Source organism: Schistocerca nitens, chromosome 4 (genome assembly GCF_023898315.1).
Source record: "Schistocerca nitens isolate TAMUIC-IGC-003100 chromosome 4, iqSchNite1.1, whole genome shotgun sequence".
NCBI classification, from domain to species: domain Eukaryota; kingdom Metazoa; phylum Arthropoda; class Insecta; order Orthoptera; family Acrididae; genus Schistocerca; species Schistocerca nitens.
The window spans coordinates 565,945,321-565,964,733 of NC_064617.1; the positions used below are offsets into that span (position 1 = coordinate 565,945,321).

Genomic DNA, 19,413 nt, shown 5'->3' on the forward strand with positions numbered 1-19,413 from the left:
AAACCCTTCTCTAGTTGCAAGGATACGGGAAGAAGGTATCATTCTGCTAGGTACCAGGTTTTGTGGGAATGAGTGATACAGCAGCCATTGAGACATGTAACCTACCAAATGTGCTATACCTCTGCAAGCCATAATATCATTGCTGAGCATGTCCATACTGCATCTATTGGAGGACTGGAGGAAGAGAAAGAAGAGGAGAGCAGAAAGGTCAGTGAAATGCCGGAAATATGGTGGTATATCTGCTGTCAATCAATTAGATGCGATACAACTTGCTCACCATTTCTTCAAATAGGACACACGCCTTGATATGTGGCTTACCTCTCGGACTTGACACTCACCAGTTCATGATGCTTGTTGTGAACCAATTACAGTTCAACACATGTTAAGTTGGTGTATTTTATATCATAACAAAAGAGCTGAAATCAGTTGGTCAGCAGAGCTGCTATCAATTTTAGAAGACAGTGAGATGTATGTGGCATATGTTTCAAGGTTTTGTGCAGTGTCTGGCCTTTTACTTACATTGTCATACAGGATATTTTAGTGTGAGCAGAGGATGATTGGTTCATCCAGTCATTATGCAAGTGATCAGGCAACCGCTGTTTCCAAAACTGCTATTTCGTGCCTGGCCTAGTCTTGTAAACTTGTGAATAACTGGTGTTCTTCTACATACAAGCACTCATCTGATAACATATTGGAAGTGGCACAATGATGATGAGCACCTTAACAAACAACAGTAGCAATGGGTGAAGCTTAGGGAGGGAAAGAGAGCTTTGGAGGAGGCTAGGAATACCCCCTTAGTCCAAAAAGTTTTGAGACTGTATAAATAAAAAATAGACAAAAGTTAAGTTGATGTTTTAATGGTTCAGGTGTCCTACACAGTCATCCCCTGCACCCAATGCCACTTTCACTTGAGTGCAATGCACAGAATACACACAATATTAATACATCCATGTGAAAAGACAGCAAAGTCCTTCTTTGGGATATTGTTCAACTAGCATGCACAATGACTTGAATGTGGTTATCTCATCAAATGCATTGATCCTTCACATGAATTTCTGCACTTAGACATTTCCTTTAGGTTCATACTGATAACAATAAATCTTGTCGCCCATGATGATTTTTCTTTTTTATATAGAAGAACACTTAAAATTTTATTTCATTACGTTTCGAAAATGATATCTTGAAGGTGGTCTCATTTCTGCTCAGTGTATTTGGAAAGTTGAAATGGGAAGTTTTGGTCCACTTTGTCCAGCATGTTTCTGTCTACATTGGTGATAGCAGCATGAATATGGTTCCGCAGCTCACCCATGGTCTGAGGAGGACTGGTATACACCAAGGAATTAAGATAGCCCCATAAGAAAAAATGGCTCTGAGCACTATAGGACTTAACATCTATGGTCATCAGTCCCCTAGAACTTAGAACTACTTAAACCTAACTAACCTAAGGACATCACACAACACCCAGCCATCACGAGGCAGAGAAAATCCCTGACCCCGCCGGGAATCGAACCCGGGAACCCGGGCGTGGGAAGCGAGAACGCTACCGCACGACCACGAGATGCGGGCCATAAGAAAAAGTCACAAGGGAGTAAATATGGCAAGTGTGTTGGCCACTGAAGATCACCCGTTAACGAGATGAGACAGTCGGGGAACTGTAGGCGCAAGAGTGTCATTGATGTTTTTGCAGTGTGAGCCATGGAGCTATCTTGTTGGAACCGGATGTTGCCCACATTCATTTCTTCAAGTTCAGAAGAAAAAACTCCTCAATCATCTGGACATAATGCTCTGAAGTGACCATAACAGCCTCATCATTCTGTTTGAAAAACTATGGGCCAATAATGCCACATTTGGATTCTTCACACCAGTCACAAATTCTGTATGCAGGTGCTGTCCAGGAAGTTTTCAGATGTTCATGCCACTCCAATAGCGCACATTTTGTTTATTCACACTTCCAGACAACAAAAAATGTGCCTCGTCACCGAGGAACACAGGGGTGACGTGAGGCAGTTAAGGCTTCACATGCAGTTTTCATGAAATAAAATCATGTGGTTTAGGTGTGTGAACCACTGTCATTTTGTATGGATGAAATTTAAGTCTTCATCAAGAATTCATCTCACTATGCAATTAGAAATTGCAAGAGCAACTGCATATGTTTGTGAGCAGATCGATTGGGGGATTCAAAATCGCCAGCCTTAGTTTCTTGAAGTTTTCTGGTGTTCTGGTGGTTCTTGAAGGTCCTGGTTTCCAGTATCCATAAATATGTCCACCCATATAATAACTGATTTTTTGATCAGCAGCACAACCTGCAGGCACAATGTGAAACTGGTCACTGAATGCACGCTGGATTGCGATGAAAGAATGGCCATTGGAAAAGTAAGTCACCACAGTGAATGCACGGTCCTCTCTTGTCCATTGCACGATTACTCCTCAACAAACCTTTAAAAATGTTAGGTCCTACTCTTTTGAATGTGCTCACCCTCACAAAACAATGAGTAATGGCCTTTGTGTGGTACACTTTTCAAATAAGGACAACCCTGCATAACAGTAGTTGACCTACACATTTATTTATGAGTTATGAGTCGTTTCTAAGTACCTCTGTACTGGAAGCTGTGGCTGAAGAATCTTTACTCCTAAATTTGAACCTGCATGACGTCTGATGCAGAAATTTTGTAGCAGCTCCTCGTAAGTAGCTGTTAGGTCCATGGACCAAAACTTGTTGAAGGTGGTAAATTGCACCTGTGAAGTTCTTCTTTGATTCTAAAATAACAGCCATCATGAAGTTGGATGTGGGCTGAGGACAGAAAATCACTTTATCAAAAACAAATATTGATGCAAAATTTTACATTAGTCAGTGTAGTATTTATATTATCACAGTGAGAAGAAATACAACTTTAATAATCTGTTACAACACAAAACGTTTACTAAGTATCTTTTGTAAAGCAGGAACTCCAAAATAAGACCACAAAAATGTATTTGACCTACAAAGGAAAATTAAAAAAAAGGAAGTATAAGAAAGTGAAGCAAGAAATGAAGCATGGCTTATTAAAGAAAGATAGCTAAAATATTCTTAATTTACAAATTAAACTGCAACTATTTGTTCACTAGTAACTTCTGCACTTTTGCCAACCATGTCTAGGTTGCACATCTTTTTCCATAGATGCTTACAGCTTCAGTTTCTTGTGTCCTCAATCATTCTTGAAATTGCACAGTGAACTATTAAATATTTGCTTCTGAACAATGTGATCATCATTGTATGTAATTATATAGGTAAACAATTTACACATCTGAAGAACTACAGAAATATCAAAGCAACAGTACTTTGGTCAAAGCACCACAGTCTAGACAGGATATTTTTTTAAGAGATGAATGTTACATACACAACAGGGATCTTCAGATGTATTTATGTTAGGCTCTTTTTAATGAGATACACTTATTTCCTAAAATAACATTTGTACAGTGTGTGGCCAAAGGTTGCTTTGTACCAATATTAGAGATTTTTTGCCCTATTTGAACCATACTGAGTGAGGACAAAATGGCTATATATTTGCTGTGCTACATGTCCTAATCTCTCTTTTGCAAATATCATGATTTCTACAAGAGATATAATATTCTGACAGCAATATTACAGCACAGTCTTCCTCAAGTAAGGTAGGAATTTAGAGATGGTTCAAATGGCTCTGAGCACTATGGGACTTAACATCTGAGGTCATCAGTCCCCTAGAACTTAGAACTACTTAAACCTAACTAATCTAAGGACATCACACACATCCATGCCCGAGGCAGGATTCGAACCTGCGACCGTAGCGGTCGCGCGGTTCCAGACTGAAGTGCCTAGAACCACTTGGCCACCACGGCTGGCAATTTAGAGATGGAAAACCTTTCACTTGCCTAGTTTGCGATGTAGCATATGAATAACATGCTTTTATCAAGTTGCTTTTAAAGGCATCATAACAACATGAACTTCAATATTTTACGTGTAACAGATCAGTAGTGAAAGTTTCTGCCACAGTGGTCTTTTAGTGGCGAACTGACCGATGAGACTGTTCTATGTGTGCCCATTGATTTCTTCTTCTGGTACCTGTAAGTCAACTTGATTTGTTTGTAATATGAGTCAGTGGACAGTGGCATTTTATGCAAGTAGTGTGAACTCTCTGATTCTTTGGACTGCTTCTGAACTACAAACAAATGACAGATATAGATGCTCCTTGCAGTCATGATTGTGAATTGTAATTGACTGCTTCCAGTATGCTGTGCTGTACAGATAAATTGTCTTGGGTGGTTATAATTACTGTGAAGCTACTCACAAAGGTCCAGTGTGGGTTGTAACTTTCATATGCCAGTGAAACTGGGTAGATATTCTAATGAGTTAATGTGGAATCAGTTTACACTGGAAAAAACTTAGTTCCAATTCTGGCCACCAAGTGCAAATCTGGTGCTGTACAGCATCTTGCCAACTTTTCCAAAGCTCATATTGAACAAACTGTGTAAGCACTGGTTAATAATAACATCAATTTTATGTTTTTTGACCTTTTCTGTCCATGCCCCATTCCCAACCAGCATAAATTGGTTCTGCTTTAACACATTATAACATCTACCAAGTCTCACTGCCATACAATAATTACAGCCCAGACTGAACCTCTGTGAGTAACTGTACTTTAACCACACCCATTCAGTATTTACAATATGTCATAGAGTGACCCTGGGCTTCCAATTCACACGCCAGAATGATCATATCACACACCAGTGAAACTGAATTGCATGCCAGAATGATAAAACACATATTACATATGTTTTAATGGTGAATGCACCACACGGAACCACTCCTGAACAACCGTGTCACATAATCAATGACTTGCACAACAAACATACAGAATCCTGCAGGCACTGATTTACAGTGGCAAACCTGATCCTTAGTCTCACTGTGGTGAAACCCCCACCTTTCTGGTCAGATAAACCAGTATTGTAGTTTGCCCAACTTGACAACCAGTTTGTCTTGGGCCGCATCACCTCAGATGAAACCGAATACAGTTACGTGATAGCTGCATGTAACATGCAAATGGCTATGGAACTACAAGACATCCCAACTTCCACCAAGTACTGAAAAAGACCTCTTTATTAAGCATGAGCTTGTGACACATTTGTCACAGTCAGAAGCTAAGTTACATGAGAATTTGCTCTGTACTGAAGAACTTCATGAGCACACACCTTCTCAACTAATTCATCATCTTGTCATACTTGCAGGCAAAGCAATTAATTCTTATATTCTGCAGGATATATGGCTATCGTACTTGCCTGCAGATGCACAGAAAACACTCACAGTTTGCACTAGTGACCTTCACTCACTCACTCACTCACTCAATCTGCTTACCGAATAATCGAGATATAGCTATCGATGGGCACTGCAACCATTTCCACCAGAAAAGAGATTCCTCTGCAAGTACTGCAAGCACAAGTGACTGAATTACCTAAGCAAGCCACAGCCATACAAATGCAACACTCCACACATGTGCTGTGATAGCAACACTCTTCCAGCAGAAACGGTGTTCACCCACCAGGGATAATATCTGCTGGTATCACAAAGAGTTTGGAGTTGCATCTCATCAGTTCTGATCACCCTGCTGGGAATAGTAGTGATGGCGACTCATTTCAAACTGGACACTCATCAACTGTTTATAACAGAATGCTCTATCACACTAAAATTTCTCATTGATAAAGGTGGTGATCTCTCAGTTTACCCCTCCTCTTGTCTTCCATAGTGGAATACCAATGGCAATTACCTATATACAGCAAACGGATCTTCCATCAAGACTTAGGCTACATCAACTTACATCTAAACTTCAATCATCGACAAAAATTTGAATGGAGATTTGTATTATCGATGTGCTGGACCCGATTGCTGGAGCGGATTTCTTACCATTTTATAGCCTCCTACCAGATCTTCACACTCAATGCCCACTTGATTATATAACATAGTTGTCTAATTATAGATACCTATGCTGTGCCAACCATGCTTACATCAGAGTGACAAACCATACAAAAACCACTTCATCAATTCCCTGAAATAACCTGTCCATCAACTACTTCAGCACCAGTAAGACATTAAATGGTACATCAAACAATGGAAAATCCAGGATGGAATGTAACAATATTATGAAAAGGAAAGTTGCCACTCACCATGCAGTGGAGATGCTGAGTCGCAGATAGGCATTACAAAAAGACTGTCACAAACAAAGCTTTCGGCCATTAAGGCCTTCATCAACAACAGACGTAGACACACACACACACACACACACACACACACACACACACACACACACACACACACACGACTGCACTCTCAGGCACTGGTGCTGCTGCTTGCAGTGTGGTTTCAGTTGCCTGAGACTGCAGTCATGTGTGTGTGTGTGTGTGTTTGTGTTGTTGACGAAGTCCTTAATGGCCAAAAGCATTATTTGTGACAGTCTTTTTGTTGTGCCTATCTGCAACTCAACATCTCCACTATATGGCGAGTGGCAACATCCCTTTTTATAAATGGTACATCATATTGTCACCACACCAGGACTAACAGTTCACATATGTTCTCATCCTCTGTATTCAGAAAAACTAAAGATCACAGAGCAAATGTTCTCTTTTATATTAATACAAGGAAACAGTCACTCTTCATGAGCAGCTCCACTCCATATCCTCCCTAAGGTGTAACAGACAGCACCCTTAAGGTGACTGTCATCAACTTAATGCCAGAATGATTGTTATCCTGTGCCACAAACTGAAGAGTTTGCTATGTACATTCATGGTCAGATTGCTTTCTCCATGGTGAAACCTTGTCTGTGCTTTTTATCATGCACCCACTGTACCAGAAGATATATCCAAAACTGCTGTTTCCACACCATACAAACTTTATGAATTTGTGTGAATGCCATTCAGGCTGTGCAATGCCATCAAGGTTTTCCAGTGCTTCACAGATGCAGGAACTAGAAACTTGGAGTTCTGTTATCTTAACACGGGTGACCTACTTGTAGTGTCATCTAGCAAGGCAGAGCATCTACCACACCTACATTAGACTACAAGAAATGGTCTAGTGATTAACCTACAAAAACATGTATTCGGAGTGATGGAAGTAAAATTCTTAGGGTACCTTATGAATGGGGAAAAAAATCCTCTCGCCTCAAGACAGAGTGGAAGCTATTTCTTAGTTTCCCCAGTTCACTATAATATGAGAATTACTGCATTTATTCAGCATGAAAAACTTTTATCGACATTTTGTGTAGAATCATGAATTTTTGGTCGAGAGTTACTTTATTTTTTCCTTGAAAGAATATGACATTTGTAATGCACAGTGTAAGAGAAGATATAGATATTAATTTTTCTGTTTGGAGGGTGTAATCTTTGTCTTTGTTACAAATGGAAGTTTCCAAATAATATTTTTTAAATTTAGAATACTATGTTTTATATTTAATTGTACAACAGACCCAGCAGCCTGTAACCATGATGTGATCTAAACAAGAATCAAATGTGATGGAAGATAAAGTGAACAGTAATATCGCAAACAGTGATATTACATTAGAAGTGGACAAAGTCTGATTGAAACGTCCTCTATCCTGGACTCAAAAGACTGATATATGGTTTTGTCAGGCTTGCAGCACAATTTACAGTTGTGCAAATACAGACTGAAGCAACCAAATTCAATTACTTGTTAGCACAGTTAGAGCCCCGATTTGTCAAAAATATATGGATATCTTGTGAACAGTGATGAAAGAAAATAATATTTGTTAGCTAAACAAAGATAGTTAAAGACTTTTAAAGAAAGCAAAGAACTTAACATTCAGAAACTAGTTAGGGAAATAGAAAGTGATGATATGAAACCCAGTCAGTTTTTCTGGAAACTTAAAGTTTGTGAAGGAACGAATGTTTCAGATAAAATTTTAAAGACTCTCTGTCCAGACAACTTCCTGGTAGTATCTGAAATATTGTAATAATTTCTAAGGAAAATATAGAAAAACTAGCACAAATTACTGACTGGATTATGTAAATGTGAAGCATTAACGAACTTCAGTCAACTTCAGTGGAAGTGTCTCCTGTGGCATGTGATTCTTCTGTATCAGTGAATGATAAGGATCAAAGAGCTTGACAATGAAGCCCAAAAATTCAGATCTAGGAATTGACATTATCAACTGTGATGACATTCTCGTAGCAGAGGCTGCATCGAGCCAAGATACAACAGTTCAGGAAAGTACTGCTATTTTAATTTTCATCATGGCTTCAACTGTGGACCTCATAAGTATGCCCAACACCACCAACAGAACAGTGAGGGGAACGTCAATCGGCAGACACAGTGGTGGCTGAGCATGAAAGTGATAAGGGAAAGTGTACTGTGATCACACCTGTTTGCCTACCGAATGCACCCAGTACCTTTCTGAGATTTAGGAATAAAGTTTTGAGAGATTCAGATTTACGTTTTGCTTATTTAGATGACATACTGACAGCTTCTAACCATCCAGAAGAACACACTCAACACTGAACTATCCTGTTTGAATAAGTGAACAATTTTGGTTCATAAGAAAATAACTTTTTAGGTCATGTGATTACTCCAGGAGGTAACAAACAAGATTCAAAACAGTACAAGTGATAACCAATCTGAAATGTCCAGCAACTGCATCAGAATTACGTTGTTTCCTTGTCATATTGAATTTTTACAGAAGACATTTGGAACATGCCCCAGAACAATGAGCTATGCCAAATGATGACTTGAAGAACATGAAGAAAAATGACAATAAGAGCTTTCCGTGGACAGAAGATGCAATAACACTGTTCGAGTACTGCAAAAATGGATGTCATAAATGCAGCCCTATTAATATTCCCAAACATAAACAATGAACTTGCATTATTTGTACACGCTTCTGATTTTGTATCTGGTGCAGTTCTGCAACAGAAATAAGAACAAATACAGACACTATTGATTTTACACCAAAAAGTTCTTGCCATCCCAGAAGAAATATTCAACATACCATAGGGAATTTCTCGGCATATACATGGTAATAAGGTATTTTAAATACCTCCTTGAAGGACATTCATTTGCAGTGGAAAGTGACTATGCTCCTTTGATGTACACTTTTGAACATCAAAATGATAAGGCAAGCCCTATGCAGTTGTCTCGCCCACAATTCATATCAAAATTTATGACAGGTATCAGACATATTTCTGGAAAAGAACATGCTGTGCAGAACTGCACCAGATACAAAATAAGAAGTGTGTACAAATAATGCAAGTTCATTGTTTATACTTGTAGTAGTACCAATTGGTTGAGAGGAGATAGCAGATGTTCAAGTGAGTGATGAACTTTAGAAACTTTGGTCTACTCCTCATACTTCATTGAAGTTTAAGCAGCATGAAATCCATGGTGGAAGATTATGATTATGATGATGATGATGATTGGTTATTTGGGGTGCTCAACTGTGCGGTCATCAGCACCAGTACAAATTCCAAATTTTTACTCGGTCCAATTTTTTACACAGTCCAATCTGGCCACTGTAATGAATGATGATGATAAAATGATGGGCACAACACAAACATCGAGTCCCTGGGCAGAGGAAATCCCCAACCCGGCCAGGAATCGAACCCAGGACGAATATTATTCTGCTGTATCAACAAGTAACATTTGTCCGTGCATTCCTCAGCAATTTTGATATTTTGTTTTTCAGCATTACCATACCCTGCTGGCATGTCTTTTGTGAAATTACTGACATATAGATTTATTTGGTCAAACATCAAACAAGTTATCCACAAATGGGCACAATTATGCACAGCATTCCAAAAGAACAAAGTGAGTGGACATACTAAATCTGCTACTGACCAGTTTGCAAGCACAGATAGACAATTTAAGATGATACACATTAATGTGCTCTAGAGCACTTGCCCGCGAAAGGCAAAGGTCCCGAGTTCGAGTCTCAGTCGGGCACACAGTTGTAATCTGCCAGGAAGTTTCATATCAGCGCACACTCTGCTGCAGAGTGAAAATCTCATTCTGGAAACATCCCCCAGGCTGTGGCTAAGCCATGTCTCCGCAGTATCCTTTTTTTCAGGAGTGCTAGTTCTGCAAGGTTCGCAGGAGAGCTTCTGTAAAGTTTGGAAGGTAGGAGACGAGATACTGGCAGAAGTAAAGCTGTGAGGACCGGGCGTGAGTCGTGCTTCGGTAGCTCAGATGGTAGAGCACATGCCAGTGAAAGGCAAAGGTCCCGAGTACGAGTCTCGGTCAGGCACACAGTTTTAATCTGCCAGGAAGTTTCATATCAGCGCACACTCCGCTGCAGAGTGAAAATCTCATTCTGGATGCATTTTCCTCTCTTTGCTGCCTATCTCATTCTGGAGTAAGTGCTACCGTTCTATGAAAGTATTTGTTTGGCCAAACATTGAAAAAAGTTGCAAGGCATTTGTTTGTCAGTGAAATGCTCATCAGCACAACAAAATAACTCTGCACATTATGGCTTTGCTCTTACTTTCACCCCACTGAGAAAATACAGAGCATGTCCACATTGACATCATTGGACCGTAATACCATCAGAAGGGTACTAATACTGCTTGGCAGTGACTGACAATTTCTCTTGTTTCCCTAAAATCTATCCCATGAAAGATGCAATGACAGTAACTGCAGCCAAGACCTTCTTTTGTGCGTGGATCCCATGCTTTGATGATCTTCTCCGTGCCACCACTGATCACGAAAAACATTTTAAGTCATATCTCTTTACACATTGCTGGGTATGAACAACATTCTGACCTGTGCCTACCATTCTGCAGCTATTAGTCTCATGGAGCAGCTCCACAGGCAATTAAAGGCCTCAATCAGACACCACGCCACACAGCATTGGACTGACTGCCTACATATTGTCCTTCAAGAGCTCCAACATATTTCGATGAAGATTTCAATGCAAGAATGGCTGAATGAGAGTGTGGACAAACAGTTTGGCTATCGGAAGAATTCTTTACTGATATATCAAACAGTATTATTGAAGTCTCTGACCTGGCACATCTTTCCTCACAGATTTACAAGCACCATCCTACTTGTTAAAAACAACATTATACCAATGATCATTCACTTTCTGCAACTTACAGTCATGCAAGCAGGTTTTCATCTGACATGATGTCATTCGAAAATCTCTCTAATCATCATAAGGTGGTCTACACACAGTAATGGCACACCACGACAAAACATTCACTGTTGATATCAATGACTCTTCCATTGTGGTATCCATCAACAGGTTCACACCTGCCTTTACTTCGACTGAAACAACACTGAGGCACTACCTGCAGGTGCTTCCATGAGAATACCTGACATACCCAGTCCTCCACTGCTAAAGCCTGTGCCTGCAGGTAATCCTCAAGCACTAACTCGTTTTGGGTGTCACATATGTTTTGAGCACAAATATCATTGACACTTGGGGAATGGGGAGTGAAGGAGTGATGCATACAGTGGACTGCTATATTTTGTGTGTGCAAAGTAAACTGTCTGAGCCGTTGCACTGCCTCTGAACTAAAAACAAAAACGATAGTAGCTACTCACCATACAGTGGAGATGCTGAGACTTAGATAGGCACAACAAAAAGACTGTCACAAATAAAGCTTTCGGCCAGTAAGGCCTTTGTCAAAAATAGATGACACACACACACACACACACACACACACACACACACACACACACACACACACGGCTGCAGTCTCTGGCAACTGAAGCCACACTGCGAGCAGCAGCAGCACCAGTGCTTGATGGGAATAGCGACTGGATAGCAGTAAGGAGGAGTCTGGAATGGGGATGGGGGAGAGATAATAGGGTAGGGATGGTGGACAGTGACATGCAACTGGGGAGCACACGGGGACAAGCTGGAGAGAGGGTAGGGCAGCTACATGCAGTCGGGAGGTTGGACAGAGGGCAGGGGGGAGGTGTGGGGAGGGGGAGGGGATAGCAGAAGAGGAAAGATGTAAAAAGACTGGTTGCTATGGTGGAATGGGGGCTGTGTAGTGCTGGAATGGGAACAGTGAAGGGGCTGGATGGGAGAGGACAACAATTAACAAAGATTGAGGCCAGAGGGTTACGGGAATGTAGGATATATTGTAGGAAAAGTTCCTACCTGTGCAATTCAGAAAAGGATTCACATGGCACAGGCTGTGAAGCAGTCATTGAAATGAAGGATGCCATGTTTGGCAGCGTGCTCAGCAACAGGGTGGTCCTCCTGTTTCTCAGCCACAGTTTGTCGGTGGCCATTTATGTGGACAGACAGCTTGTTGATTGTCATGCCCACATAGAATGCAGCACAGTGGTTGCAGCTTAGCTTGTACGTCACGACTGGTTTTACAGGTAGCCCTGCCTTTGGTAGGATAGGTGATGTTTGTGACGGACTGTAGTAGGTGGTGGTGGGAGGATGTATGGGACGGGTCTTGCATATAGCTGTACTGCAGGGGTATGAGCCATGAGGTAAGGGGTTGAGAGCAGGGGTTGTATAAGGATGGACGAGCATATTGTGTAGGTTCAGTGGACGGCGGAACACCACTGTGGGAGGGGTGGGAAGGATAGTGGGCAGGATATTTCTTATTTTAAGGCACGATGAGAAGTTGAAAGCCTGGCAGGGAATGTAATTCAGTTGCTCCATTTCTGGGTGGTACTGAGTTATGAGGGGAATGCTCCTCTGTGGCCGGATGGTGGGACTTTGGGAGGCGGTGGGAGACAGGAAAGATAAGGCACGGGAGATTTGTTTTTGTACAAGGTTGGGAAGATAATTACGATCTATGAAGGCTTCAATGGGATCATCAGCATATTTCAAGAGGGACTGCTTGTCACTGCAGATGTGACGACCATGGGTGGCTTTGTCAAAAATGTTTACAAGAGAAGTTCTTTGTACCTGAGGCCTTTAAAATATTAGCGTTACATATGGTACTGTGTATGAGCCAACTGTTGGGGAATTCTTTCAGTATTATTGTAAATGATTCTTTACTTTTACTGGTGGTGATGAAGGCACAGTTCTCTTACTTGGTATACTGGAAATTAAGGTAATGTCTCATATAATCATATGTCAGTCAGTTCTAGATTCTTTCTGAAGAATTCTGGAATTGATACACATACGAGCATATTTTTACAAACCTCAGAGCTGTTGACAGCGAGAGCTTCTGATGCAGCATGAAGAGCTTCAGCAGCTCGTCCCATCTGATGCAAAACTGCTGCCTGTGACACTAATGACACATCACGGACTCGATGAGGACTTGCTGCTAATGCAATGGTTAGGCAGTCTAGAGCATGTCGTCCATTGCCCTTAATTCGCCAATACAGTGCTGCTAGTACATGTAACAGCCAACTTGGACCAACTTCCTGAAATATACGGAAACTCAAAAAGATATTCAAAGGTAATTTTAAAAGTAGCTTAGTATTAACAGCTTCAGAAGGTGGAATGGAAAAGTGATATGAAATTGGAACAAGACTGCATAAGTGTTATAACACTCAAAACACATGGATTTAAATTTTTTTCAAAAAGAAAGAAACAAAGCATGATTAGGATGTCAACTCATTACTAATGAGCCTGTGGTACAAAAAGAGAGTAAGAAATATGAACATAAGTAACAAATAAGGAAGTTATCATCAGTGAACAACATTGCTCTCAGCATATTTTTGCAACAGTAGTATAATTAAATAAATATGTAAAACATTATTTATTTATTTATTGTATAGTGCTACTCTTTTGGTTTACACTTGTTTTATGATCAGTGATAAAATACACTATAAAATATGTCAATGAAGGATACAGAGTAAAACAAGACAAAATGTACAATACAATAAAAAAAAAAAAAATAACATCACAGAAAATAAATTGTACCTTCATAATGACATACTGAAGAAGTCAGCCAGGCTACCCCAATAAGCTCTTACTTAACAGTCCTGGACAATACGTCGAAGTTTGGTTTGGAGTCCACCACAGTCACAGCTGGGCTGCGTAGCTTTCCCGACTCGTGCAAATTGTTTGCACATATCCTGTATCCATTTGGAGTCTGTTTAAGGTTTTCCTTATTTGTCGTATAAGTTCAAAAACCTTAAGTTTCCTCAGGGGAGGCACTATCACTCCAGCTCTTGTGCCATTTAGTATCCTAGCTGGGGTTAGTAGCTACCAGTAGGTGGGCTGTTTTCAGAGGGGAGTGAAATCAAGTTGTTCCCAAAATTGGAGCATTTTTGTGGATAGAAAGTAGAGTATTACTCATTACTTTTGTATATTCCTTCAATAAAGGTTCCTGTGCCCACAGGGAAGGTGGAGCTATATGGCTTAGTGATGGAAGCCAATACAATGGAGCAGTCTTTATGTATCCTGTTACAATCCTCATAGCAGCATTGAACTAGGTTTCCAATTTCATTACATTCTCACTGTCTAAACACACTGGTGTGCAGCAAATCACAGTAAGGCAAGTACAGTGGTTTGTAGTGTATCCACTGATGCTTCCCAGTTAGTGTTGAATAAGCTCTGAATGCAAATATTGTGTGATCTTATTTAATGGGATACATTTTCAAGATGTCTTTTGAAGGATAGGGTCCTATCTAGAGTAATTCCGTAGTACTTTGGATGTTGCTGATTAGGGAGTTCAATGCTATTTCTATGAACTTTAGCTCATGTCCTGCCATTTTATTGTTAAAATGAAAACAGTCGACTCTTGTCTCGGTGGGGTTTGTTATTAACCTCCATTTAGTGAAATATCAATCAATTTTATTTAGATAAGCAGCAATAATGTTTTCAGCATCTCTGATCTGCTTATTTTGAATAGCTAGAACAATATGATCAGCATAGCTGAACTTCCTTGACTTGGCTTCTGTTATATCCGCCTGGTAGTCATTTCCTCCGCATACCAGGCAGGCCTCGCAGGCAGCTGCCCCGCCAGAAAACACGCTAAATGGCTCTCATCAAAACAGAGGTGTTTTCCTTGAATGAACTGAGCTGTTGGCCACAGAGTTATACATTGCCTCCACAGGATCTGGAGGTGCCAGCCTTGCTGACAGGCAGTGTGTCTGTCACAGCAGTTGGTACAGCACTATTTTGCTATGCCAAATCATTTGCTCTTGCAGTGCCACATGGATATCCATCCACTCCAACTATTTAGGCCACTGCCAGACTGTTTGAAGTCAGTTACGCAGCACTTCTAGTCAGCAGTACCAACAGTTCTGTCGCACCGAACTACATGGTGCAGTGGTTAGCATACTGGACTCAGGAAGACGACATTTCAAACCTGTGTCCGGCCATCCTGATTTACGTTTTCCATGATTTCCCTAAAATGCTTCAGGCAAATGCCGGGAGGGTTCCTTTGAAAGGGCATGACCATCCTTTCATAATTCAAGTTCGTGCTCTGTCTCTAATGATCTTGTTACTGACAGGACATTGAACACTAATCCCCTCCTCCTTCAGTTCCATCCAACAGCATCAGCAGTTCAGGTCCAGTGCTACCAATTGACAGTACCAGCAGTTTCGCTTCAGCATACCAATGCTTGCAGACCCGGTCCAGTTCATCCTGGCTTGCAACAGCAGCATCTCACCTATCACATGCCGGCAACACCAGCCCAGTATTGTCCCAGATCTTTATGTTGCTGCCTATCTCGACTATAGGGTTTGTAGTGAAGGCACATCACAGACAACAACACAGGAGAGATATTTCTGTTGATTGTAGTTATGTGGATATTCATCAAAGGACTTTATAATTGAGTTTTGTTTGGTAATAAAGTTAATGTTTTGAAGAGTCTTTTATCACTTCTCAGTACAAGGACACTTCAGTTTCAAGCAGGTCAAACATGTGGAAGTTAAAAAACACCCATACTAACACTATTGCTTGATGCAGACCATTATTGAGTTTCCCCTGTTTGCTTATATTATTACCCTGTATCACTTGGAAATGTCTGTCAAAAAGCTTGTTCTTGATAAGTCTCAATGTGCTTTGGCATGGGATTACTTTTATCAGTTTATGTAGAAACCCTTCTTTCCACACAGTGTTACAGGCTGCTGTTGGGTTTATGAAAGTTACTGCTGTCTTTTCTTGCTTCTGAAAACCTGCCTCAATGTGTGTGGTCAGGTTTAAAACCAGGTCTGTACAGTCTGTACAGTCTGAAACCTGCCTGCTCTGGTGGGGTGACTTCTAAGGTTTGTGGACACATCCTGTTCAAAAGTAGCCTTTCCAGGAGTTTCCAGCAGCAGTTGAGAAGGGCTATTGGGTAGTATCTTTCCTAGATAGTTTGTTTAATTTCAGAACTTCTATTATTTTATTAATTTTAAAAGTTTTAGGCAGACAACCTGATGTTAGTATGCAAGAGTGAAATTTGGTCTGCCAATTCTTGTTTTCCTTTCCACAGGAATTCAGGATGCATTCCATCATAACCAGACATCTTACCAACTTTAACATCAATGAGAGCCGCTTATAGTTCTTCTGTGGTGAAGCTCCTAGAGTACTAAGTGTCCTGTGTAGTTGCTCTTTGTGAATTTCTATACTCCCTTCTTACTTTTTGTGTGTATTATTTGTCTCGTAGTGCCCTAGAGTGTGTGATACAATGCTACTTGTGATTTGGTCTGGTGACAATGGATGAGTTACTTTGACTGGCAGTTTGTTTCTCCCCAACTTTTACAGTAAGCTCCATGCTTACAGCAGACCCCATGCTTGCCTGCAAGATTTCTTAAAATCCATTTCAGTAGTTGTCTTCACCCATCTGTTTCTTCATGCTATGTCCAGTCTGTGTAGCAGTTCGTTGGCTTCATCTACACTGACATTCTTTATGTAGGTTTCAAAACATTCTTCACAGTGTTTGTTCTATTCTGGAATGTATTCTATGCAGTAGCCATGTGGTATATAGTATTTCGCTGTTGCAATCGCTGCACCTATGAATCTGTAAACACAACTAAACAATGATGCAGCTTGCAGCAAGATGTATTTTTGTTCAACAAATACAGTTTTCTCAAATTTGTTTCAAATGCCAATATTCTTTGGGAAATTTTAAAATCTATATCTACCAAATTCAGCTGATACACAGCAGAATCTTTATTAGTTGACATGCAGTGTGGCAGACACATCTGCACTGATGATTTCTGAAATATTCTCAATTGTAGTTTCTGAATTTTGGATTATTATGTTAGCATTTATGAGGAATAATGATAAAGGCCAACAGCACTTCAGTAACTTCATGTTGCTACCTCCTGTCTCTAAGAAGTCTGACACAAAAATTATATCAAAATTACTCTCAAAATCATATCATCTTTCTTTTGCCTAACACTTATTCCATCTAGTATGGGATCTGCCTTGTCAGAATTTTCCATTTTTTGTGGCTGGATGCCCTTCCTGATGAAACAGCTGTCATGGTGACCCAAGGGAAGTAAGTTGTGTACCTCTGCCACTCAACTGTGTAAACTTTGTTCTGTGCATTATTGTATTTTAATTGTTTGCACATTGTATCCTCTGAGGAAGAATTTGAAAACCACCCCAGAATTTGCTTGAACAAATGTGGAAACTGCCAAAATACTACACTCAGGCTGGCCAGTGTACCAGCTGATAAGTATTAATCTGCCTATCTGGGTCTTGCTCACACCCTTGTCTCTCAAGCTAGTGTTCTCTATGCTGCACAATACAAGCAATTACTTGATGAAAAATTCTCCTGTTGGAGCACAAAAAATCAATATTCTCCTCTTTAAAAGACTCTGGCAGAAAAGTGTGGAACCAGCTGCTTGAATTCTCATTCCTCCTTCCTCACCAAAAATTTTGGGGTGTGGACATACTCATGCTCTTTCTGAATCATTTTACCCAGTCTCTCTTTGTAGTTAAACCTTCATACTGAGTATCTCCCTCTCACTGCCACTGCCTTTATATGTTTCTCTCCCACTGCCACTGTCTTCACCCCTTTCTCTTGCCAGTTCTCTGACAGTTGCACTGACTCTGTTCCACTGCCATTGTCTTTGCCCCATTCTTTTTCTCTCCCATTGCCAATGTTGCTTTTTTTCTCACTTACAGTCTGCTGTGTTTCTTCTCAATCACCGTAGTCTCCTCTCCACATATGTCCTTGAGGATGATTCGCTTGGGGTTTTGACCCCTCAACCGGGAAATTTTGGCACATGGGTATAAGCGATGAGGGAAAGTGGGCAATTTTATTGTGTTGAAATTCACCAATCTGTGAGGTTCTAGGCCCCCAAGCCTATGTATAGTCTACTCATCTCTCATTCCCATTTCCACTGCCTCCTCTCTCTTTTGCTCTCAGTGTTACAATCTCCATCCACCTCTCTTTCTCTTTTACTGCCTCTGTCTCTCACTGACTATCACTACCTCCTCTCTCTTTGGCTGTCACGGCTATTGTCTTCACCAATCTTTCTTTCTCTGCAATTTTCTCTCTTCCACCACCACTGTTTTCTCTCTCTCCTTCTCTCTCACTGGTAACATCTCTTCTTTCTTTCACTGTCACTGTGCTGTCTCTCTATTACTCTCAACACAAAAAAGTATGAATATGTTTGATTGCCAAAATTTCTGGTGTGGAAGGTAGAATGAGGATTGAGGCAGTTGGTTTCCCACTTTATTGTCAGAGTCTTTTAAAAAGAAGTGTAATCACCTTTTTTGTGCTCTGACAGGAGTATTTCTCAGTTGTTTCCCCTCTTTTTCCTGTTACAGCAGGGTGTGCTGCTTATATGAAACAAATCCTGTAGGTCAGTACAGTTTTGGCAGTTTATTCATACACTTTGACAGATTTACATACTTTGATACATATAAGCACCAAATAAGTAAGCAAAGCATAAGGTTAACACAAAATCAGCTACCATCCAATGTCAGTTCACTTCCACTACTTTAGAGAAAAATGCACAACAATTTTAGGCTACATTTACTGTATACAAAAAATGCAGTTGATTTGCAAGTACAAAGAATTTCACATGATAAAATAATTTGTTGTAAGGTACTTATGCTGCCAGGAGGCACCATCAAGTCATTTCCAGGTCAACACAGCCTGTATAGGCATGGAGTACCCATTATACAGAGACAACAAGTCAAAAGCTTTAGTGGTGAAAAAATGGCAACTAAAAACACAGTTTGGTGACCCCCAGAACCCTTGCCACATATAAAGCTACATCTACACATCAGAATGGATATTATGTGCACATTTTATATGCACAAATACAGTCACTTTGAACCTGTGGGTCTTGAAATGGATAATGATATTGGAAAAAGTTACAAGGTTCCCTCAGACCATCATCTTAAGAACATATGGTATAAAATTTTGACAATCTGTCATGAATAGAAATTACGGAAGTGGACATCCTCAGAATCGGTACTCTGGTACCCAGAAATCATGAATTTTCAGGTGTATCTTGAGAAAACGGGAAAATGGCTTTTCTCGATAAATGTCATAAGTATGTACAGTTAAAATTTGAGCCATTTTCT

General features: G+C 40.4%; 1 protein-coding gene across 3 annotated transcripts in view; it reads right to left on the reverse strand.

Annotated features, from left to right (window-relative positions):
• LOC126252871 (tetratricopeptide repeat protein 17) overlaps positions 1–19,413 on the reverse strand; it is a 319,229-nt gene that overhangs the window by 26,271 nt on the left and 273,545 nt on the right. For 2 of the 3 annotated variants that reach the window (XR_007545864.1, XM_049953825.1), the window contains exons 11-12: positions 13,127–13,351; positions 2,594–2,791 (exon numbers count right to left, since the gene is read on the reverse strand). Coding sequence is in view for 1 of the 3 variants with exons in the window: in XM_049953825.1 (XP_049809782.1) it covers positions 2,594–2,791; positions 13,127–13,351 (423 nt within the window). In the remaining 2 variants the exon portion in view is untranslated. Of the gene's footprint in view, positions 1–2,593; positions 2,792–13,126; positions 13,352–19,413 lie in introns of those variants that run through there. The other variant, XM_049953827.1, reaches the window with a different exon arrangement.